The sequence below is a fragment of the Gavia stellata genome, chromosome 2, assembly GCF_030936135.1.
Source record: "Gavia stellata isolate bGavSte3 chromosome 2, bGavSte3.hap2, whole genome shotgun sequence".
NCBI lineage: Eukaryota > Metazoa > Chordata > Aves > Gaviiformes > Gaviidae > Gavia > Gavia stellata.
The window spans coordinates 90,755,963-90,782,223 of record NC_082595.1 but is presented as its reverse complement, the minus strand read 5'-3'; the positions used below and the strand labels follow the sequence as shown (position 1 = coordinate 90,782,223).

Below are 26,261 nucleotides of genomic sequence, written 5' to 3'. Positions count from 1 at the left end.
ACGGATGCCCTTCCATAAGAAGCAACTTATCCCTAGATTCAGGACTACAGATACTGAATATCAAGATCATCTTATACTCTGCTCACTGCTGCTTTCCAAATTTTCAATCCTTTTTATTTTTGGCATAACATGCATCTTAAAAACTGAGAAGGTTAGCTTTGTCAAACAAAGTTCAATATAAAAAAAAACCACCAACTCTGGAAGACCCATTTGACCTGACTATTGGTGAAGATCCCATGATGGAAGGAATTACATTAGAATTGTATTTTCCCATTTCATACACAGTATAGCACATTGTGACAGTTGAGCATCTTGTGTGCATGAGCTGAAGCATATGCTGAGGCTGAAGATTTGGAAAACAGTCTACCAAGTATAAGCATTCTCCCTGCAAGCGACAGATCAGTATTCTTAGTTAAAAAGGGACAGCATCAAAACTAAAATTTTGAGTGGCCCTCAAATACCAGAAAAAAAACAGGACCTCAATCTAGTGGAAGTTCCTACATAAGGCAGTCAAATTTACAACCAGTGTATACATTCACTAAGGAATTACATTTTTTTGGTAAAACCAACAATCCAACATACTGCAGAGTCTGAATGTGAAATATAGGCACAAAATAGATTCTCTACTTTTTTTTCAGTGTGGAAAACATAGCTATTTAACAATGTAATAAGAAAATTTACTATCAGGTGAGCAAAAATTTGTAACAATCTGAATAAAATAAAGTACTGTATAAAGGTGCAATATTGAGCAGATTTGATTTTGGTTTAAACATACAAGTAAATCATGGAACCTTTCTCTTCTTATCTATAAAGTGTTTCACATTACCAGTATCATTCTAGTTCTTCCCAGTTGTCAGTAAGGTTACCTTTGCTTTGACGTCTAATACTAACCAGTTTTCCAGCTGATTTGATACTCCACCTGGAACTGTTTCCTGAGCTGGCCAGGTTTGTGTATTTTGTGGAGCCTTTGGTTTCATCTTCCCAGCCTGACCAGGCTGTATAGTCACTTAAAGTAGTTGCTGCATCACTGGTAGAGTCAGCAGCGGTAATCTGTGGTGGTTCCCATCCCTCAATCTCATCTGGTTTCCTAGATGGGACATTCTGCTTTATCACCAAACTGTCCCAAAAACCTGGCTTCTTTTCAGACTTCGTCTCTTCCTTTAACTTTAGGTTTGTTCTAGAAAGTAACAATGATTAGGTGATTAATTTCTTCATTTAACGATGCATGTAATAGTTATTCATAAACATTCACTTAATTTATTATGTTTTATAGTAAGAACTGCTAATCAGTCATCAGCCTATGACAGCACATCCATTACTGTCAACTTCAGGAAAAACACCCTTGTATACATATAAGCCTAAACACAGTAGAATCTTGCAGTGATAAATCAGAAGTGGACTGAGTATGGGCATTTCCTATTATAACAGAACTTACACTCCCCCCTCGGGTGAATTACACAGAACTGCCTTTAAAATCTATGACGTATTTTAGCATGCATTAGAACAATTTAGCACTTTAACAACAAAAACCTCGAAAAGCAAACCCAGAGGTAGGATAATAGAAGGAATATGAAAATGTTTTGTCTACTACCAGCTTTAACAATCACTTACTATGTTCCTCAGTTTCATATACCTGTTATCACCTTGCCAGTTAAACCTTACACCCTAAAATAGTCATGTACACAGTATTAGGACTTTAAAGATACCAGCATTTTTTTTTTTTCCCCACAAAGATCTGCAGAGTATTTTGAAAACAGCTGTCTTGTATTTCTGGTAAGAACTCCCAAAATGACCCTCCCAAAACCAAGAAAACACAACCTTTGTTGTAATTTCTCTCTCAAAGAGACATTTGAAAGGCTACTCACATTATGACATTGCTTATCCCATTAAGAACCTTCAATCTAAATTATTTCATATTTTCAGTGTGGAGTATTTAAAATACAGAATGTCAAATGTTTATGCATACGTTTATGTGCAGGATTATGTATGTAATCAAATAATGGACCACAAGGAAAGGCTGAATACCAATGGTGAAACACACAACCTTCAGGTTTCAATGAGTTTAAATAGCAAATTGAAAACATTATATGCCAGTAGCATACAAATTCCTTAGCCACAAATAAAACCACCACTGAAATTTTTTTAGTATTTCTATTAAAAGAGCTTTTTTCCATTAATGAAAGCTTGACACTATCATATTTAAATAGAAGCAACTGAAACCAATACCTTTAAAATTACTTTTCCTTTACTGAACTTTGAATTTATTATTAGATTTTTCAGAATTTTCATCTTGCTAAAGCCAGTCACAGACTCCGAACACTTTTCTCCTATTTCGTGAGTAGCGCACTTGAAAAGTTGCATTTTTCTTTACAAGTAAAGTAAAGTAAAAATCATGGTATACAGTTATAGGAAAATACCCCCAGACTTAAAATACAGTCAGTTTTCATAGTAATGCTAAAATAGCTTTCCACATTTGTGGTAACTCAGTTTTCATACTTCCGCTGTCTTCACTGGGTTACTTGATTCTTATATTCAGCATCAATTGCAAAGGATCCTTGAAGCAACCTAGCATCTTAACAACACCCATAAAATTGTGTGGGGACAGTAGCTGGGAGCTCTTGGGTAGTTTTACTGAACACGCTCAAATGGAAATATATGTATTTACATTCTAAATTGTTTATATATATACACACACACACAGACACACCCCCCACATGCACATATATATACTTGCATACTGAAACCTATGCATTTCAATGTAAACTGGAAACAAAACATACTACAGCAAGTCTTAACAAAGCTAGTATTTGGCTGGAACAGCTATACTGATAGGTGGCACATTTCTTCCTGTTTGTAATGATAGTAGTTAGGTAGAACATGTAGGTAAAGCTTACATATACTTGTAACAGCAAAATAGTCTGTTCTGTTCAGAGAACAGCTCTAACTGTACCAGCAGCAGAACTGTTCCAAGTAAACACCTCCGCTCCAAGAGTGAAGATTTGCAGATCCTGGTATATAGCTACTCCACTTAACCTTTTTAGGTGTTGACAAGACTTCAAAAGAGAAAGTAAAGGATGTAAAAAAAGGAATTTGTAAACTGAACCATAATTAATCCTTAAGAGGAAAGGGGGAGGGTGGGAATGACCCTTTTACTCAGAAACCTTTACTCCTATTCTACAGGAATATAAATATAATATATATTTATATATATAAAAATATAATTAAAAATTATTATGCAGTTAAATTCTCTCTTCTTCCTGACAGACCTAAAAAGGTCATCAATGCTATCCGTCTTTTCCTAATACAGCATGCCTTATTTATTGTAAGCTTAACGTATACATAATTTTGAAATGCACATAAACCTTTCTCTGTGATTTAACTTCCAGGGCGTGAACACTACTGCTTCTCAGTGTCTACTGTCACTACTTTGTACAGCTGTTTTCTGTTCCAGTTTGTGTATTTTAATAGCAGATAGACCAATTGGTTTTACTCACCCTTTGGATTTTGGAGACTTGCATCCTGCTAGCAATTGCTGTTCATCATCTTTATTGAACATAGACGTCACTTCCTTCCAACCCCGGAAACTTGCACCTTGAACCTATACAGAGAAGTAAACATCCTCAAAAATGTGAATTACAGACTTACAAGCACGTAGAATGGCTGCCAGTGCTGACTCTCATTGGCTGATAGGCAGCAACAGCCCTACCTCTCATGTGCTGTGCAGCTGGGAGCGCAGCAGCTCTATATAGCCTGCAGAGGATGACCATGTTTTGAGAGAGAGCAGGTTGGGTTACTGCAGCAAGAGCTCTTTCCTGCTGAGCAATGAGTCCAAAACCTTCCCAGTTTGCAGAGGCTGGCAAGTGATGCCAGTGAGTACAGCTGGGCTCCTGGATGCTCTTCTGCAGGCAGGAGCTGCTGGCTCCATTTTAGTATATCACAGCAAGAAGGGAATTTAGGCAGCTTAGGAAACAGTCTAAGCGGCTTCAGTAGACAGAAATGAAACGAACAGGCATTGCTAGAAGGGGCCACAACAGACAGGACAGCCAGCTGAATTATGAAACTCTTAAGATTTAACCTGCTTTGCACTCATTGTTCCTATTTTTAACTCACCAAAACTACTTTTTGTAGCCCTGCAAGCAAAAAGGGTAAAAGCATTGGCTCACCAGTGAAATGTAACACGTGGCACTGGTGCACAACAGTGTGCTCTCTAAATTTACTGTGACCATTAAACATGTAGCATAAATTATTTTTTCAACATTATTAAAGGTTTGATTCCCTCTCCCCCAAAGCAAAAAAAATAGGTATTGGGTATTTTTATTTTGATAGCATGCTTAGGGACTCTAACAGAAATGCACACATGCGTCCCGAGCACAGAATATGAAAGTTGCTGTTCTTTCTCACGGGGTCTAGTAAGAATGACAGAGTGACAGTCTGTCACTGTTCCTTGATTACATTAAAAAATACAACAATACATTATGAAGTATAATAAGCAATCAAAACAAAATTGTAGTTATCAAAATGAGCAAACGCTAATTCATCGCCTATTATTATGTTTCATCCTTTTTGCAGAACTTACTGATGCAAATTAGTATCAATTTGACGTTTAGTTTTTAATTGATTACAGTTTGTAACTAGTTATATCCACGTAGGCCTTAAAACATGTGAAACATCACCTACGAATTGAGCACAAACACCAGATAGGAAAACACTGGTACTGCCACCTCATCACCTTTCAGAAACCCACAACCTCTACCATTTACAGGAGTAAAACAGCAACCTTGTTATTGCACGTTAGTCATGGAGTATTTCCATCTCTTGTGCTCCCATTTCACTATGTTCTACACCTTCACTTCTCACCCACCTTCCCTACTCACATCTGAACCGCTACTCAGACTTAGGAGACATAGCAGGTCTATTTTAGGATCAGGAGGAAGGTCTAACTTAGACTCAGTTTCACTTGGGTTAGATACAAACATAAATCCAGCCTTGGGCAAAGCTCTGGAGAACTCTGAAGAGGTAAGGCTGAGCAAGCCCACAGCAATTTCCAGCTCTCGTTCATGGGATGTGGACAGACTAGGTATACAAGAGCTCAGTTCACCACAGCCCAGGCCTCCGCAACTGCTCTGCTCACCTCACCTCTTCCTAAACCCATGCCTAATCTTACCATAAAGCACAGCATTCCTCATGGCTTCATAAGAAAAGCAACAGCTTCTATTCTCATAGTGGACAAAAATATGTATGAAGTGAGTACAGATTAGAATAAGCAAACCCTCATGTTTAACTTAAACATACGCTTTCTATTTTCAATTTTGTCAAAAGTATGTAGACAGCTAACTTCAACTTTGCATCCCTGTGGCAGACTCACCATACCCATCTCATAGAAGACTGGTACTGTCGACAGTATAAAACAAAACCAGACAAGCTGCAGATGATACCTTCAAACAGATACCTTGCTATACAAAATCCTTGTGTTTAAACTATCAGCTTCTCCAAGCAGTACTCAACATTTAATGGTTTTGTGCTGTAAATAATGGTCTAAAACCTCAATTCCTGTCTATAAAGGCCTAATCCTGTTATCTGTTTCTGTTGTTCAGTTAAATTCTTTAACAGGTTTAACATGAGGATTTGTTACTCTGATTTGGCTTCCTCTCACTGCAAAGTCGTTAATCCAAAACTTCCAAAAAAAGGAAGAATCTCCAAGAAGTTAGCTGCTGAAGGAAGTAGTCTGTTTAAAGAAAGAAAGAGAAAGAAAAAAGAAAGAAACTCTAGAAAGCACTTAGCTTTTCAGATGTTAAAAAAATCCTTCATCATCTGTCATCTTAAACTCTATTTCAGGCCTTTTTGGGAAGGAACCTTTGCTACCATAGGTAAACCCACAATTAAAAGCAGCACATAACAACTCTTAGTGCCTTAATCCTTTAGGCCTTTAAACTGGAAAAAGACCCAAATATACCTAAGGGATCTAATTTATATATAAGCTTGTCTTTCTTCACTAATGATGTCTCATCAAGCCATTGCCACATAGTGAGTCTGCAGATTAAAAAACAAACAAAAAATACAACAACCCACCTTGTTACTGGTTTTCAGATAGCAGTTTAATACACAGACAGACAGCTACCTTAAATTATATTTGCCTTTAAAGAACAGCACTGACAAAAGACTATTTGGAGATAAGCATTTATGTACACACACTTACATTCATGTAAAAAAGGATATACATACACATACACCTTCTTTTAATCTAGAACATCATACATACTTCACTAACACAAATCCAACCTTTGCTGCATTGTTTTGGATACCCAAGCAACCCTCCAGCAAAAAAAAAACCAAAACCAAACAGAACCAAACCCATTTAATAATAAAATGCTGTTAATATCTAGCCACAAGCTTTTGATATTTTTAACACTGGATATGTTTAAATTTAATTTCATTAAGCCTAATTCTGATTTACAGATATCTTTAAGAACAATTATTAGAAGAGTCCTATTCAGTGTCAAGCAGGTAGCATGTGCAAGTCTCCAGATAAAAATTCACAAACTCTGCACTCTTTCTACCTGTGTGTAAATCAGTATCTATGTACACATTGTACCATTTCTTCAGTAGTTTTCATAAACAAGTACTCCCACAATGGATCCATGGCATTTGGTAGGCACATACAAGGGTAGTAACTGTGGAGCAGATTCTAACTCATTTATTGTTCTCTCAACTAGCCCTTAGGGGAAACGTACACTAAACCTTTAAGACATACTTCTACCACCACTTACTTATTTGGGGGTTTCAGAAGAAACACTGCCAGGATAATCTACATAACAGCATCAGTGTCCAAGTGGACCATGTTTTGCTAATATGTGATAAAACTCATTGCACAAAGTCTAGTGGATATTAAATGGACTAGGCTGAAAGAAACCCCAGAAGTGCAGGAGTAAAACCAGAATCTCTGCCTACCATGCTTAAGCCTCTTCTTCTACACCTGCCTGCACCGGTGCTGATCCCCTGAAGCATCTTTTCAATTGACTGAAAAGGAGCAAACAGCTCACTCTTGATAGTCTTCTCAGTGGTACCATACTTAAGATATAAACCTTAGCAAAGGAGGAGGTACAACATTTACTTGCCACTTCCAGAAGCTTTTTTTCTAACTACTGAACTGTTTGTTAAGACAACAATCTTTGACTATGGCTGACATGTAACTCTGTCACATACTAAAAAAACCCCTCAGAACAGCCTGCTGCCTGTCTGTATTTCCTTTCAATGATTTTCAAAGATTTTTAATTTCCAGACAAGCTCCACCTACATATGCAGCTCCACCACCAATGGAACTGGAACAGTTACAACTGTATTTGCTGGTAGGTACAACTCAGGAAGGAGATCTTGAAGTTACCATTCTCTGAAACCATCAGTTTGACATGCAGCAGTTGCAAAGCCAAAAAACGCTGGGAACCATCACAAAAAGGATTAGACAAATTCAGACAGCAGGTCCATAAATGGATACCATCTATTTAGAGGGATGCACCCTCTAATATCTCAAAACAGTGATTCTTGATGTTAGGGGAAGAGGCCCTAGAAACTGGCCAAGCTATGCTTCTCCGTGAACAGCATCTCCTGTTGCCACAGTCAAAGACAGACTGCCAGACTAGATGGGCCAGTCTCTGAATCAGCTGGAATTTCTTACATTCTGACAGAGCCGTGGAGAAAGACCCAGATCCCAGAACAATTAGCTTCCTTGCAATGGATGTCAAAGGAGGGTCAATCAGTAAAGAAGAGATGACACTTTAGTAAGCTGACTCCTCACCACACCGGAGACTTATTTTATGTAAAATGATTAAAGTTATGCAAAGTATGAAAATACAGTACTGATATGGTCATAAATCATCAAGCCACTTGCAGAAGTTCTGTATTTCATTTTTATGATGTAACTGTCTACACAAAACTCAAAAATACTACTCCTAACATTTTCAAAAAAGTTTATATACATAACTGACTAGCTTGTATTCTCCAACCTTTAAAGTATTTTTCCATGTGTCAGTGGAAAAAGAAATAATTCAACATCCAAAGTTCACAGAATCGCACAACCTTTACAGCTGGAAGGGACCTCTGGTGACGAGCTCGTCCAACCACACTGCTCAAAGCAGGGTCAGCTTGAGCAGATTGCCAAGGATCATGTACAGCCCGGTTTTGAATATCTCCACAGCTGGAGAATCCACAACCTCTCTGGGCAACCTGTTCCAGAGCTTGACCAGCCCCATGGTGAAAACATTTTTTTCTGATGTTTAAATGGTATTGCTTCTATTTCAATTTAAGCCCATTGCCTCTTGCCATTCACTGAACACTACCAAAAAGAGTCAAGCTCCATCTTCTTTATACCCTCCCTGCTGCTGGTGTACATGCAGAAACCTTTCTTGTTACTCTTCACTTTCCTCACCACATTTAACTCTTTCCTAACCCCATTCCTGCATGCTCAGAGAGTGTCTCTATATTCCCCCCGGTCACTTGACCCTGCTTCCACCTCCTGTATCCTTCCTTTTTATGTTTGAGGTTTTTGAGGAACATCTTGTTCATCCAGACAGGCCTCCTGCCACCTTTGCTTCTTGCTCTGCTTGATGGGATGGGCTATTCTTGAGCTTGGAGGAGATCTTTGAAAATCAAAGCTGGTTCATACCACTAGAATAGAACCAGGTGTACAGTCAAAACTCCACGTCAAAAAAAAAAAAAAAAAAAAATCAAGTGAAATGCCCATAAAGGACTGCTAAGAAAAAGACAGCACTATTAAGAAGGACTAGACTTGTAACATCAGATGTTAGAAAGTCAAAACCGTTAGAGGACCAGGTTGGATGCTGCAGTCTACTATTTTTCAAAAATACCAATGAGAAACAAAGCAGAAACTTCTCAAGATGCCATTTCAGTATTCTGTGAGGTAGGATTACAGACTCATCTCATATGAGTTTGACTATGGCAGCATGGAGTATGCTTAACAGAACAGCCATTAATAATGTTTCTCCCATATCTTCCATTTTAGATTGTGAAAATCCATGCAGCACAATGCCCTGTGCAATCACCTGAAAGGATCACTAGCAGTGAATTTACACATACATATTAATCCACCAAGTGGCAGACTACTGAAAAAACATCATCGTCTGTCCCAACAGGCATCTAAAGAGCTCAAGCTCAGAGCACAGATTCTTCCCCTTCAGCAGAGGAAATCCCAGCTTATGAAGTACTCTTTCTCCACCATGAAAAAGCTGCCATTTAATTAGTGTATCATCTGAAACTGGGAGTACAAGTAGTCACTTCTAGAACATCATGAAAAGGATGCAGTCTGTATCCCTAGTTAAACTGTCTGCTGTTTCTCCCTCTTGCTCCCCTCCCCTCTGCTTTGCTTATGCTTCAGTATTGGCACCCATCTGTCAGACAGATTCCCAGAGAGAAGTCTCACAAGGTGGCAGATCTGGTTTATCAGACACCTCTGCTGAAAAGGGTCAACGCAGTCCATTGCCTGCTGATATTTGTACTGCCTTCCTCACACTATGGTTTTGTACCTGTGTGATGCTGTGGAAAACCAGTTCAACTCACTAAGCCAGCAGAAATCTAACTTTCATTTTTTGCATTCTTTTGGGTTAGTGATAAGGATCAGCTCATTAAAAGATGTCAATGTCAGATAGTCACCAACGAATGTGGAATTTAGGGGCAACGGCACCTTTTTTGTAGCAGCAACTACTGTATCAGCTCAAGCACACTCTGAAAGTTGCATCTATCATCTATCCACATTCTTCCATACATACAGCTTCGTACATACAGTATGGCTTCCCCAAACTCTCCCCCTAAGCTTCACTCTGTAAACTCAACCCTTGTAGTAAGGGTTTTCTGCTTTGTTACCTATATTGACTCAAGTGAATCAACTGTATAAAAATTGCATCTGTTGACTACCATTTTTCTTTCTTTAGATCAAACAGGAATCAAATGTCTACTGATAGTTAACTTTATAAATTGCCCTAGAAAGGGACAGCTCCTCTCAAATTGGAAGTCTCCTACAAAATTGAGAGGTAAAAAATGATTTTAGGTATACCATTTTTTCACCATACCAACAAATTCTGATGATTTACATGACTCTCAGCTTCCCATACTAGGTAAACAGGCAATGAGTAATAAATGAATAATCAGAGAGTCTACTGAGAAACAGTAAAGCATCTCTAAGAAGACACTTCAGTTAATTTTACTGTCAAAAGTACATAGTTCATCATTAGAGCTCTCCTAGAGGGCAAGAAGGTTCATGAAAAATTAGGCTAAAAGGCAACAAACCTAGAATACTAACAGTTGGATATAAACTAAAGCAGATCAGTCCTAAAAGCAAATTAAAAAAGTACATTGCAAAAAGAAAGTATGCAGATATAGATGAACATATACTAAAGATGGATGTGATTAATGTACATGAACGCCTTATCATGGGAGGAAAAAAAGCACATAATTCAATCAAGTCAAAGAATAATAGCAAGGATTAGGGACACTATGTTAGAGGTACAAGACAAACAGTTTACATTTCAAAGCAAGAGATTCAAGTATGTTCGAATATTATTCCGACTCTAAAATGGTACTGCTTTATGAGTGGGCACCAGTACTTTCAATATATTCCGGTTAGACTTTTCTACCTCCCAACTGCCTAGCCAGCAGGGCTCTGGAGCACAGAAGTCACTCTCTGCGGGCTACAAGAAGGCACATGACAGGAGTCTTAGCAACCAAAAAGAGCAATTACAGGGGATTCTTGCTGTATACCTGCAGTGAGAATCAGCATGTTCAATGCCACTGTGTAGTTAAGCAGCTAATCCCTAAAAAGTCACTGCTCAGCATGTATGAAATGCGATTTCCAGACATTTATATTTTAGCCAAGTTTTAGCAGACCTTCACAAGTATTTTCACAGAGAATTCACAACTGGTGAATCAAAACCCTCCAACAAAATAGAGGCACTCCACAAAACACTTGCAGAAGTTTTTTATAAACATAAACGAAAAGAAGTATTTTCCTCTCAACCTTGACTGAGGAGAAACAATTGTTTGTTCTACAGCTTCCCTCCCTCCTCTCCCTGAAAAAAATGAACCTAAAATAAAAAGCTAGAGTTGGAATTTTCTATATAAGTACCTTACAGTTCAATAAAGTTACAACTAATTGTTTTACAATAAAAAAATGCCAATCAGCTTTAATTAAAGAACTGTTGTTCCCACATTATAGGAAACTTATTCATAACATGCAAGAACTCAAATAACAGAAAGTGGAAAAAAAAAACCTCTCCAAATTTGTCTTCCAGATATCAAAGCATTGCGGGGGGGTGCGCACGAATTTCTCAACTCAACCAACTGCTGGTGTGCAGACCAACAGTTACTAGTTACTCTATTCCGTGGTGCACGTGAGCTGAAACTCCAGGATTTGGCTGGACCAGAGTGTCCCAACATCTCCGATTTCATTATTAAAATGATTTATTTTGTTTCTCAAAACGCTTTGCCTCTTACCAAAAGCTGGCCTAATAACAACAGTAGGTGATGTCTCCGCTGTGCTTTTAACTCAGAAGCTCAGCACGTAGGTGAGACGCCCAAGATTAGCTTTGCAGAGGCTGAAGGGCCAGCTGCAGTGTGAACACAGGTTCCAGATTTCTGCATTTCACAGAGCACCACTAGAGGGTTCACAATTCCTCACTCCGAGATGTCAGGAGGCTTTTTAAGCAGCTATACCTGCCTTTCGGGAGAGCTGTGAAAAGGGAACTAGAAAAATTCAGCACTGCAGTTAACCTGTCCTCAATGTTAAGTGGGCATCTTCCTGCATGAGCACAAACTAAGACCATTCTCCAACCTCCATCTCCAGCTGTTAGGACTAGCCCCCACTTTTGCACCTTCAAACCTAGGTCAAAGGCTTCCCTCTGCAAATGGGCATCAGGACTGTCTTAAAACTCAGTCTTTAAGAGACCAGGAAGGCTATCTCCCTAAAGGGCAGACATACCCTCATCCACTGCCCTCTTCTCCAAGAACTTCCTTGTTCTTCACCATACTGCTTCAATGTGGAGACTGTTTTATTCATGACACATGCATACTGAAAAGGCCACACATATAATTCATGAGCCTTTTATTAACATATTAAAGATTTTGGAACTCCTGGAATATCACTGTACTGACAGCTTCTAAGATGACAGAACAACCAAATAAAATACAGAAGTGCTTTCAGAAACAACAATAAAGAGAAGATGAGGAGGATAAGGTGCTTTTTTGTGAATACATTTTTAAGACAACAGGGTTTTACTTTAAAACACAAAAATACTGCAGCTCAGTGGTTTGCCTGGTGACTTTTTTTTTTTTTAAGTCAAAACACACACTTAGGAAGCCTTCCTGAATGCCTAAGTAAGGGGCAAAACAAGTTTCAATATAAAATATATTGATTTTAAGATTCTTTTCCTAAACATTCATCACCTGGCATAAAATAAACAGTAATTCATGTTTTCATAAAAACGAATACATTTCTTCTAAAAAGTAGAAAAAGGTACAGTACAATCTGACTTCTGTTTTCAGTGAAAATCATGCTGTATCTGAAGTAGAACAAAAAGAAGTAACAGAGACAGATGTTCAGTTTATACATATTAATGTAAAGTATCCTATTACACTAATGAAGCTATTTTTAAATGCTTTTCTCTATACCTATGGAATTTCAAAACAAGCTCTAGCATATTATAATAACTTCCAGTTCTTTCATCTTCTACTAATGTATTTTAAGAACATTAAAAAAGATTCTTGGACACATATCAAGGTAAAAAAATTAACTTGTATGCCTACTTTTCTTCTCTGAACGAGATATGAGAGACAGCCCTTAACCTCTTGTGGTCAGAGAGCCAGCTGGACTACATATAATGGAATAAATAACCCAAATCCCTTCTACTTTTTATGTTTTCATCGCTGGTTACAGCTAGAATTTAGTGCTTCCTTAGACTTCACTTCAGTTATTCCTGTGGCTTCTTACTTTCATTTTGTGTTTTAATATCTATCATGTGGAGGAAAAAAAAAATTAAGATACCTACCTCTCGCCATTAATGAAAGGAAGTTAACATTTCTAACTAATACTGCACTTCTAATATTACTTCAATGAGAACCCCATGACCAAGGATCACATATAATTATAAAGTCATCAGTGAAATACATAAATATCGTCCTTAATCAGGCTGTACATGAAAAACAGGTAACTTCCTAACAGACATTGACTGAAATATATATGATATAAGACGTTACACTTCCAAAGAACAGGTATTTACCTTTGTTGCAAGTTGTGACACTGAAGATGAAACTTCATCATGAAGAAACTGGTCTTTATTCTCAAAAAAAAAAAAGGATAAAGATAAAAAAGGCCCTTAGTCAGTTTTGGTTTGACAATTAGCAGTGACACATTTTAGAGTATTCACAAATGCTTTTATTCTACTCAGCCCATCATAAAAGAAAATTGACAAAATACAACCACAATGCAAAACTAAGCAAACACCACTACTAAAATAAGAAATGTGAACAAAACTGCACTTGGAATGATGAAAAATGCTGCACCAGATTTAAAAAACAAAATCAAACCCTTACAAAACCAAAATCCCCATACCGCAAAGAGAGATCAAGAAAACCCTTGCATCATAACGATTATAGTACAATTAAAATTAAAAAAATAATGTGACCTTAATAATTGTGTATCTATATTTTGGATCTACACTGATTTTCTGAATACCATACTAGATAATGGTCTATGCAGTGTCTTTAGGCTGGGGGGAGAAGAACGTCCCAAGATTATTTCCTTCTTCACATTAAAAAGCATTACATTTCCTTAACTTAAGGACAGACTTCTGCCCATGTTTCCTTTCCCCTCTATTTGTAACTGTAGAGTTCTGAACAAAACCGAAGTACTGAAGATGTTAGTGAAGGTAATTCAGTAGAGTAGCACTTCTGTCCATCTCTGAATTAAGCTGGTGTCTTAGTACGCACAAAATAACAGGCCAACCTGTTATTATCAACGTTCTCTTAAAGACAGGGCAAGTAAGATAAGTGTCGGGAGTACTTTACAGGCCAAAGAAAGATATAGAAAGTGGGGCATGGCATACAGGAGTTACTAATTTTAAATTCTTCAGTCTGTGTTTTAATGAGAAAAATGTTACTTTTTTTTTTTTTTGCTCTACATATAACTCCAAATACAAACAGTCCCCAAGTACAAAACAAGAACAGCTACCTATAAGCGAAAATACTTAACTCCAGTTCCAAGAAAAAACAGAATTAGAATAAAATGGTTTATGGAAGGCATCTTTGAAGTGGCAGCTTCACATAACCCCGTGTTCACTTTGGTCCATTTGTTGCTTATGTCAGCCACTTACTGTTTCAAAAATCAAATTTATCAACTCTTTCTTTTTCAACTAAAGTGATTGCTAAGGAGTTGATACGCTCTTTGCTCCATAAGCTTAATTTTTGTTTTAGGATAACTCCACAAGCACATATCCCAAGACACACAAAACACACAGTATCCCAGCTCCTACGCATTACCAGACCTCTTTCACTTTCCTAACAGCATCATGAAGAGGTGAGAAAGCCAGCATGAGAAGCATCAGGTATTTCTAGTCATGTGGGGGCCCAGATATATCAGCTTCATTTTGAGAGACCAGCTTCAAATCCCATGAATCTTTTTTTGTTATATTTATTTTTTATAAATATATTTTTCTATTTATATTTATTTATTTGCCTACTAATGTTTCCATGCACTGTATAGGCAATACTTTATATTATACAAAGGACAAGGATGGAGTTGGAGCATTTCTAGAACGAGTATGAAGACCATTGCACTATAGTTCAATAATAACTGTATGTTGAAATGGAATTATTTGTAGATAGATAGCTTTACTTGTTGGGGCAGAACACAAAGTCAGGAACTCCTATTATCATCCAAAATGAGAATATTACTTCCTGTGGATCTTAACCAGTTATTTAACTTCCAGATTTCAGTTATCTGTCTTTAACACAGGAGGATATTGTTGTAGATGGGATACCAAAAATGACAAAGGTAAGATTTGTGTAGTACTCTAAAATGAAATTCAATTACTTTTCCCCCTTTTTTTTTCTTTCCTTCCTTTTAAGAGAATCATTGGCAATGTTTTAAACAGAAATGCCACACACATACCATTTCAGAAGTTTCCTTGTTTCTCCTCAACACTCTCAGCTCTCAAACTTTTAGATGAGGTTGCAAAGCCTTAGACTTAACATGATGGCATCTCTGCTTGGACGCAGGGTAAGAGCTAGAGAATACTTCATCTGATTTGTCCAAGTTTTTCCCAAGAAGAAAAAAAATAACAAGAACTAGAAAAGCCTCAAGGGGAAGTATGGTAAGAGGAGAAATTATCTCAGACATCCAGAGCTGGCAGAGCTACCAGTTTCAACAACCAACATTATTGTCTCCAGAAGAAACAAGACACTGTTAGTACCTCCCAAAGAAATAACACCTCTCATTTTAATTCTTCCAGCTCGCCACATTTCTTAAGAAGGATAATAAAAATATGAAAATGCATAAAGAGACTTCATGCTCTACTACAGAGAAGAGAAAAGATGGCAGCGTGAAGGCATACAGCCTCTAGCAAGCCAGTGCACAAAGAACCAAGAGCATGAAGCAACTTTCACAGTGAAAGCTTTTAGGGGAAAACTGAGATGCAGTGAGGACCTCATGCGGCTAGGGAGTCAGCATAATAAAATGTGAATGCCATTGTTGATAAAATATGTAATTCACAATAAATAGTAGACAAAAAGGGGTATTTATTTGCTCCTTTACAAGTGTGACAACTAGGGCTGTGTTTCTGTGTTAATACAGTGCTACTACTCACGGACATACAAGGTGCTACCTCATAAAGAATGAAACAGTAGTTTGCAGTAACTATACTCACAGAGTGGAAGCTAATGGTAAGAAGACAACACAAAGTTGTCACACAAAGACAACACAAAGATACAAAATACAATGATTAAAAGATATTAAAGCCTCAAGAAAGCAACTGGTGAGAATCCAATACCTAAAATACATTTTTTTTGGGGTGGAAGACCTATCAAGTATCCATAGTATCCTTTTAAGATACACTGCCTGAGAAAAGGAGACATGGACAACAGCAGTGTGCTTGTGATGTCTATCCGTACATCCCATGTACTCACAGTAACTCTTGATTGAAACTGGCCAGTAGGTTTGAATTCATCAGTCTCAAAGAGACTAGATTTCAAAATATTTTGTGAAAAATCCATCACTAGGGAAAGCGGAGAGCAGCAGTCTAATGCCCCACAGCAGGAAGAGAGTGTGGGAGGAGCATGTGTGGAGCTTCAGAGCCCACCATGGCCCACATAACAGGGAGAGACCTGCGCACTGTGCGGTAGGGATGGGTTGTGTATTTAAAAAAAAAAGTGACAGAGGGAAAGAGGAGAGGGTGGGAGGGGACCAGTGCCACCACTGGGAAGAGACGATGAGAGAAGACAAGAAGTCATATACAACCCGTCTTCACTTGTTACCCACAGAATAATTTGAGTTTTTCAGTGATACACATTAGTACACCCTCTTCTGATACATATTCTCTACTTTTGTTACCGATCAGAGATCAGGGACCCTACAATTTGTTTTTTCAAACTTTCTTTAGGGGACGATCTACTGTATAGCTACATGTAAAGAGTGAAGATGAGCTTTGTTTATCATGCTGCATAACACATGGTGACACTAAATGCTTACAAATTACTTCAGTGTATTTTAATCTGGGTGTTTTACAGTTATGACAATTCATTTCTTACTTCAATTTAAAAGAAAAACATGGGCGACATTATAGTATTTAGTAACTAATAGGTGACTGAATGCTAACGCTAGTGGGAAATGCTGATCAGCAACTTGAATAGCCTTCCAGTTCTGGCAGAGGAAGGCTGGTATGCGCAGTGTGTTTTCATAAGGAAACAAGTGCCCTTTTGTTGGACATACTGCAAACCATAAGGTACTCAAGGGATTAATTCAACTAGCACACAAACCTTTTTGTACAGAGATCAAAATTGTAATCTACTTCCCTCAGCTTCCTTTGTGGTAAAGTAATTAATTAGTCTCTTTAGATCATTCACTTTCGTAAGTCAGGCCAAGATGAGGAATGCTGGACATCAAAGAGTTAAGGCAAATAATAGCATCATCTCACCCTGCATGCCCTTCTTTTGCTCTAGTACATAAAATGGTGTATTATCGATTTTCTCTACTCAGTTGTGGAACCTTCCTATCGTACACACACCAGCTGTCAAAGCCAAGCACACGTGAGAGTAAACAAGCTATTATTAAAAGAGTAGGTCTTCTTGGTGCAAATTCTCGTCCTCCTACTGACCTATTACATCCCCTCTGCCTATCATCATGTCTCATCAAGAGGGTAACTTAAAGTGTACGTTATCATGCCTGTTAAGTGCAAATTAGATTATGAACCACAAATGTATAATTTAAGTGGAAAAAAACCCAAAACAAACACCACCTCAAGAGACACACTCCAGGGTAGAATTTAGCACAATTCCCAATATTCCACAAACCCCACTAAATAATTTGGTGATAGGAGAGGGGAAGGTTAAAAAAAAAGAATTAAAAAAAAAATCACTCAGGAAATCACAAACCTGAGAGTTAACCTCTGAAGTTGGAAAGATTCCCAAAACACTGATTACAAACCAAACAGTTGAACAACTATATATACACAGCCTGACCAGAAATAGTCAGCACAGATTCAGAAGAGGAGATCACGCTGCTAGATCACCATCTTAAAATACAGCTAACAAAAGAAATCCTCTCCTTGGGTTTGAGCAGGATCTTACTATAATGTCAAATGAAACAAACAAGACTAAAGCAGATTATTAATGCAAAAGTCACTCTGTTTATCTAATTTTAGAACGGATTCATAAACAATGCAAAATGCACTCAAACACAGGTAAGAAGAAAGTTATCAGCAGATCAGTGGCACTGGGCCTCATTTTCTTTGCTGTACCTATAATATATACCTGGAAAAATTCAACGTGTGGATATATGCTTTTGGAGTCAGGAAATTGAGGCAACAGTGATCAAACGTAAATGGGTACTGAAACAACTATACTATTTTCAACATATTATTTTAACACAGCTGAAAAATAAAGCTGAACTATACCTGAACACTCACACAAAACTGAACATGCCCTTTAAGGAAAAACACGGTTTGCAATTTTAACAAATAAAGGATGCATTACTCAGTCATACATAGCTTTCTTCTGGGACACGAGGCTATGTGTTCAGCAGACATAACTCCCATGCTGAACAGTGAATTGCCTCTGCTCCTTTCTGGCAGAGGTAGTCTAGATTGAGATCAAGATCATTTAATTAGTCTTGTCCATATTTCATCTACTGCTAGATCTCAATCTTCCATTTGCATGTCCCTAAAGCAAATGAGTGAACCAAACTAGCCATCTGGGCAGGCGGTGTAAATTGAAAATTTCCTATTAATATCACCAACGAAAAATAGTAACCTACGCATTTCTAAAGTCTGTTCATGTTCAAGAGTAATTCGGTATTTTAAATTCATTTTTCTTTTCTATAAAAGATACTTTTCCACTCCAGATTGCTCACTACACTTAAAAAAACACCTACATTATGACAATAAACCATTTTAAGTGCCACTGAGACTAAATAGTGACAGTGACTCCTATCCTGCAAGTTTCCTCTGCCAGTCTTTGGCAAAACTGAAAATACTTTGTCCATAAAGAAAAGGAAAATGTAAAAATCTAAGTATGTTAAAGAATTATACTTTCATCTTGGGATATATTTAGTAGACAACACTGATCTTGAAACATGTTTCTAAAATACAATTCATCAGACCATATCTAGAAGAACTTACTTCACTCCGCTGACTTTAAAAAGTCCAGGAGACTATTTCAGATACAGCAGACAACCCATACAATGTATTTAAAAATGCTTCCATCTTCTAAGCCCCAGTCTTCCGTAACTACCTATTATTCACCAGACCAACTGGAAGATGAAAAACAGTTTTCCTATGTTTTCATCTTTCAGATTATTATTAATACTGAATAAATTAAAATTAGGATGATGTGCTTTCCTTCAGCATCCACAGCTGTCAAGAACTTGTTTAGCATTTTCACAAATTCATTCAACCACTTCAGTTATTGCTTCACATTCCACTACATTTTAAAATAGAATATTTACGTTATCTCCATTTGATACAAATGGCCAAACATACTGGAGAAGATTAATTTCAGAACCTAAGTATTTACATAAAAATATTTTTGTAATGCCAACAAAATGCAGAACTACAAAGAGAAGCATCATAACACCAGATTCCTATGCTCTCTGTTTTTACATCAATACACAAGGTTATTGTATTAATTGTTCACATTATTGTGCATCTCCATAGTCAGTGGTTATAATACATCTTACTCAGACTTTGCTTCTCTGAAATCTTTTTGGAAGAATGTTATTAAAGATTAAACACCTTAAAAATTTAAAAAAGGTCAGTTCATTAAGAATTTAGTTTTTCCCAATTTATAATATTTCAAATATGCTTCAAGAAATGGAAACAGCTGTATTAATATCAAAATACCATCAGTGTCAAAGCTGAAACAAAGTGAAGTGGTCAAATAATCAATTTGACCAATTGCTGCAACAATTCAAATATTTCAGTGAAGTTTAAGTTTTCAATTTTGATTAAATTTTTGACTGAAAATCTGACAATTATTTTTAACAACCATACTAGAAGTTCATATTTGCTTTTTTCAGATCCAGAAAACAAACCAATGGATGCTAATTCAAAAGACAGTAGCTGACATACAGTTTTTATTCAGTCATGGCATTTGCAATTAAATTATGTATCTTTAAAAAAGCTCTTGCATGAGTAAGGGCAATATTTTCATAGTACAGTTTCTGCAAAACAGGTTGAACGCATTATTTTTGGTTATAGTGTTCACCAGCACATGCACTGCTTCCTTTTGACACGCGGCTTTTATCAGTACTTGCGGTGTTCACACAGACCCGTCCTGGAGCTCTTCACAGAGAACCAGCAGCAAAACTTGTTGGAATGTACCTCTGATGATGACAGAAATGAAAAATAGTCTACCTGGTAAAGTGTTCAGTAACTTCTAATAATTCTAGTTATGTTATGGATGTCCTCACAAAATCTGGCAAATAGTTTCTATAAAAGTGAGGAAAAAAATTATAAACCAATTTTACCAGTAAAGAATTAAATAGATTAAAATGATTAATTCTTTCTCAAAAAGCAATACATTTTAGTTTGTATGTTAATGGTAACAAATCCAACACTGCTAGGAGAGTGTGGCTCCAGAAACCTCACAAAACCCCATGAAGATACAACAAATAGCTTAGGGAAAGTGGATCTCAAGGAATGATGTGAAGGAGAAGATAGTGGTTTTGTGGATCAGTGAAAGAGTGTAATTCTGTATCAGGCTGGAGGGGAGGAAGACAGACAAGGCTGCTGGCAAACTGAGGAGATCGGAGCTGGTAAAGCAGAACTGGCTCGAGGAAAGATACAACAAGTGATAAAAATGACAAATGGGGGAGAGGAAGGGGATGTACTAAGGAAAACCTTGAAAGCAAGGACAGAGATTTAAATGTAAATGTCCTGAAACAAAGGGAGGCCAGCTGAAGAAGCGGAAACCAAAGGATGAGGAGGACTTAAACTTTCTGCCATAAGCAACAACATTAATATCAGCAATGGGATTTGCAGGGACTAGGGGATGGGGAAATGCAGTGTAGGTATTAGAAGCTGCAGAGGAAGCAATCACCATCAGGATGGGAAGTGAGGGTCTGCACAAGAATTTCAGCTGTCTAGACAGTAAGAAAAATAATAATAATAAAAATAATAAAATAAAATAATAATAATAATAATAATAATACAGACCTGGATTGTATAGAGGGAACAGCAGTAAAGTATTGGACACACATTCTCTTTTGCACAATAGATAAAAACCACTGACAACCTTCAGCTTACAGGCTTAACTGAAAGACGAAGATAGATACTGATGTTGTCTACAGTAGGAGACCAACCAGACAATACGTGCTTTGTAGGACTTCTAAGAGTCAGAATAAACCAACTGAGAGGGGGTAAGAGGTGAGAAGCAGATCTGAGCCAGATCAACTATGTAAAGATGACAGTATAAATCAGAAAGTGAAGCACATCAGAAATGAAGGGGATTAAACAAAAAAAGAAAAAAGCCTAAAGCCCCAAAAGACACTGACGGCTCTGCAGAACTCCAGGAAGACTGTGAGAAAGAAACAGGACCCCCTCAAGAAGTTGCTGAAAGATCAATGTGACAAGAAGGAGGAAAAGCAAGAAAGGCAGGCCAAGGAAGGGCTCAGGAAAGTCTTTGCTGTCAGTCCCACAATCTAATGTTCAAGAATGATGACAGAATACAGGTGATGGATTTTAGCCAGGAAAATGTCACTGAAATGTCGCAAGAGCAACTCTGATGAAAGGAAAAAACCAGGAATTATGAGAGTATTGCAGGCAAAGCCTGAGACACACTGAATGGTTAGAAAGTGAAGGAAAGGCATTAGCTGGATTAACATTGACTGCTTTATTTTTTAATTAAAAAAATACCCTTATTCAACATATTAGTAGAAAGAAATGCTGCTCAGCCCCCACCTATTCCTGCAGGGCCTGTCTGAGTTCGACTCATTCCAAGATGAAAGCCAGTATTAAAATTGTACCAGAGACTTAAACATCTTCATTAAAATAGATAACTAAAATTCTTTATAGCCAACTTTAAAACATCCAGTGAGCAAGTCTAAACAAAATTCAGCATAAAACATGTTTTTGCACATATTCTCTTTGAACATAACAAAAAAATACAATCGGGGAAAACAGATCAAGGCTAAGGATCTAAAGTATTTTTACGTTAAAGTTGCAGAAGATAATATAGGCCAGCCTGACACCCATCCACTACCCTAATATATAGATGTACTTTAAAGTCAAGCGCCATTTTACATCAGTTACATGCAATATTGACACAGCATTGACATCTCTAAGGACTGATTAGATGATAGCAGGATTGAATCAAGGAGAACTTCGCACGACTGCCAAAACACTGCTTTCCAGAAGTCAAAACCCAATATTTTTCCCTTTCCAAAAATATAACTACAGTTTGAAACATAACGACTATATTACAAACTGAATGCAAGCTTGGCATGCCTCACTGTACATTTCTAGCATATTTTGAGAGGGACACACAAAAAGCACAATAATTTCATTTTATACATGTGCACCATTTACGTGTGTTAAGTTGCCTTCATGTATTAATTGTAACCTTAGCCAATTAAGCACCTTCATTGCATAAATTAAAAATATTTATGCTTCAAAGCATAAATTAAAATTAACTTCTAAGATTCAGACTAAAACTGTCTGGTCTAGAAAAAAAATATACAATAATCCACACATTTATTTACACAAGTACTGCTTCAAAATTTGCTTGGCTTTCTTATCTCAGGAAACACCTTACTATTTTAAATAGGTGTTAACAATTCAAAGTACTTGAATGTATGCAGAAACTTTTGCTAAAAAGTGGCCAGAGGTTGACAATTCCCTCCCATTGCAATTTTCATGTTCTAAAATTTCTTTTTGTTCTCCCCTGGAACAAAATCAAACCATTCTGTATTCCACAAAACCAGGACTGTCAAAACTTCTCTTTTTAGATCAAACTAAGCTTTTCTATTTAAGAACTACGAACTTCTACAAATTCAAATGTCTGGTTGAATAAGCCCAGATCAGGCTTCCATATCTAAATAGGATGATTAAAATTTCTGTAGACTAACAACGGGTTTTTGTTTTTCGGGTTTTTTTACACTTACAGTAGCCTAATTCTTTGTTCCTGTCTGCTACTGCAATGTCCTAATTACTAGGTTGCACAATGAGAACTCCTTCACTCTTTCTCTACTTTGAAGAAACAACATACAGCACCAACATTTCATTACACTGGAACACTTTCAACCTGGTCTGTTTTAATGACACAGATGTGACTACCAATTTCTTTTCTTTGAAGTAAAACATTTCAGCATTATTTATAGCATGAATGGTAGAGACTTAAGGATTTTTTTCCCGCTTGCCTGTTAAAAATGAAAATAAAGACAAAAGATAGTCATTGGGGAAAACAACATATCATAAATCAAAGTCAATATTTAATGACTACAGTTCATCTTCTCTTTTACCAAATAACATATCAGAAAAGAACCCAGAGGAAGTGAAATCTTAACAGTAAACGTCTGCATGAAATCTAATGCTGGGCTTTCTCAATTTACTAAAAAGCACTCAAACAAATTATCTGGATTTTGGCCTTCAAGACAGAAAATTAGGAAAATCCTGGATTGTCTTCTTGATGAGGTAATCCTTCATTCACAGCTTAAGCAGGCCATACCATGACAACCTAAACAGAGCAGAGGCTGAGGAAGACCAAGACTTTCTCATGCACAGCTAAGGTAGCAAGAGAACTGCCCCTATAACTCCTCCAACCTCTGGTGGTGCTACTGTTTTCCAGAGTCAGGGGTTTGGGTGATGCAGGTCAGGATGCAGCAGCGGCAAAGTGCAGATCATTACCAAATCCCCTATACATTACTGGAATTCACTCACTTGCAATCATATTATTGGGAGCAAAACCAGGTTCTGATGAAACATCAAAAATGTCAAAGACTAAAAGCAAGGCCCTTGAACCAGATCAGCTATAGCAAGCTGAAAAAGAGCATTCAATTACCTCACAATTTCTCCTTGACACCTGTCTAAGCCATACTTTAGACATGCTGTACCTATGGCTGACCTAGAACCCACCTTTGACAGATCATGAGAATTACAATGTTAATCAGATGGTCATAGTTTTCCATATAGCCTATCCTTCCTTAAAGTCTATATAAACTCTAAAATAACTAAATTTAAATCGTGTTTTGAGGATTGGGGTTTTTTCTCCCCAGTTGTCAAATCTTCTTAACAGGCAAAATAACTAATAGCTTATGGTCTTCACTCCAGTTTCTGTGCCAAGCTACACTACAGCCTTGCTAACTTTTCTGAATCCTTTATCTTTAAGCATAGTTCATTTAGTGCCTTAGAATAATTTATTTTTCCCCTGCCACCTCCAATACCAAAAAAACCATCATTTATTCCAGTGCCATTGGTAATAGACACTGTGGGAGCTGGAAAGGAATTTTCTTAAAGTTAATCAAAATGGCAAACCATTTGCACCAGAAATCACTGTCATCACCATTATAACTTGAGACCACCACTAATGGAACAGAAGCCCAGGACAGTAAAGACAATCAGACAGGACAAAAACCCACAGAATAAACAAACAAAAATCCCCAACCTCTGTTGCTAAAGCAGAGGATTGGGAAAATTATCAGGACAGAAGTCTTAACAATCATCTTCTGACTGGGAGGCTAAGGTCAGGAGCCTCAGAGGGAATTTGGAGCATTTGTGGTAGAGAAGCAGTGAATAGTCAGTGGGGTTTCAGGAGGTAAGCAAGTCTAGGATGGCTGTGGATAGCACAAGCCAGCAGCTTAGTAAAAACAGTGGAAGTTTCTAAGCACCTGAGGATAGGAACTGTAGGAGGGAGAGGTTAGATGTTGCATGAGAGGTTGTGGGAGATACTTCAGGTCGCCTTCAACCACACAATCCCCCTCCAACCCCTGAAAGAGGTCTCCAAAATGATTATCTGTTCTTCTCCCACAGGAAAAGATCCTATTCATCCATATGAATCTTCACAGCTGCTGTCAAACAAGTAGCAAGAGCTAGGGCTCTTCTGTTCACTGTGCAGGGGAAAGGACAAGGCAAGGCTGAATGAGGGAGCAGACAGGTGATTTTGGCTACTGGAAGATGGAGGGAATAACTGCTGCAATTGGGAGAGGCTGCTCCTCCACAGTAGCCACGTACGTTGACAACCCATAGCAGTTGTCAACCAGAAACTCAAGCAGAAGATAGATTATCCAGATATGCTCCAGCTCTTCCAGCAAGGTAGGCAAGACAGCCATAGGATGGGAAGTTGGGTGGGTTTTTGTACCTTCTTTTGAATACAAACCTCATCAGATTGCAACTACTTGCTTTGGATACGCTGATCTCCTGCAACCTCTCATGCAACATCTAAAGATACTCTGTGGCAGCAGACGATCAGTTCAGCAACAAAGCAGTGTCCGCCAGCGTAACAGGCTTTTGAGCTGGATTGATTTGCCATCAAGTTGAATTGTCATCAAGTTTTTGAAAGCAAGTCAACAACCATTCTTTTAGATGTTTTGCCTGATACTCAACTGATACCCTTCCTTTCAGGTTGTATTTGTTAGGCGACCAGTACTTCGAGAAGGTCACTGCTGGTATTTAACTTATCATTTAACAATGAAACCTTTCAAATAAGATTGTGGCTATTTAAAGATAGCCAACTACCATTATTGAAACTATAGAAAAAGCAAAATCCTGCCAAAATGTCAGTGCTCTGTATCTGCAAACGAAGATTATGTTCTTACAAATCACTGTTTAATGTATTGTGCTTAACAGATGGGTTGCAGTGCCCCTGCCTAGGGCTGGGAGAGAAAGTACCCTGCGGTATGAAGCCACTGGAATGAAGGACAGCAAGTCCCAGCAATGCCGGAGGCCGGCTTCTGGAAGAAAACAGGGGAGGACAGACCAGTCAGCACCCCAAAAAATCGGGTGACAGTTGCACACCCCGCGCAAACATCCCCTTCTCCGACCACGGCCAGCCTGCCAGCACATCCAGGGGTGGGAAAAGTGATTACTCATGCCGCCGGAGAGGAGAGGAGCGGGAGGAGGGCGCGGGGCCGAGCCCCACGACCCCTCCCCGGGCCCGCAGGGCTCCGCCGCCGCCCGCCGCCCCCGCCCGCCGCCGGGCTCCGCGCTCCTACCTGGGGGGCCGCGAAGGCGGCGGCGCAGGCGACGGCCGGCGGCGGGCCGCGGGGACGCGTCTCCTCCTCCTCGGGCGAGTCGTCCAGCAGAACTTTGCTGCTCTTGTTGAGCTTCCACATGGCGGGCGCGGGGGTGGCGGCTCTCGCCTCTCTTCGTCCCGGCGGCGAGAGGGCCGAGGCGGGAGCGGCGCTGCCTCCGCAGCCCCGGCCGGGGCGGCTCGGCTCGGCTGGGCACGGCTCGGCGGGGCTCGGCAGGGCTGTCACCCCGCCGGGGGCTCCCGGGGCGGGAGGGAGGAGCGCTGCCTGGCGGTGCCGGGAGCCCGCCCCCCACGACCGCCTCGCCTCG

General features: G+C 38.5%; 1 protein-coding gene across 1 annotated transcript; it reads right to left on the bottom strand.

Annotated features, from left to right (window-relative positions):
- Positions 1–806: 806 nt before the first annotated feature.
- Positions 807–26,035, bottom strand: TDRP (testis development related protein). Its single transcript, XM_059835744.1, has 4 exons — positions 25,916–26,035; positions 13,281–13,340; positions 3,495–3,598; positions 807–1,177 (listed from the first exon to the last, which is right to left on the bottom strand). Exons 1-4 carry the CDS (start codon positions 26,033–26,035, stop codon positions 832–834), a joined length of 630 nt encoding a protein of 209 aa, XP_059691727.1. The 3' UTR covers positions 807–831.
- Positions 26,036–26,261: the final 226 nt, after the last annotated feature.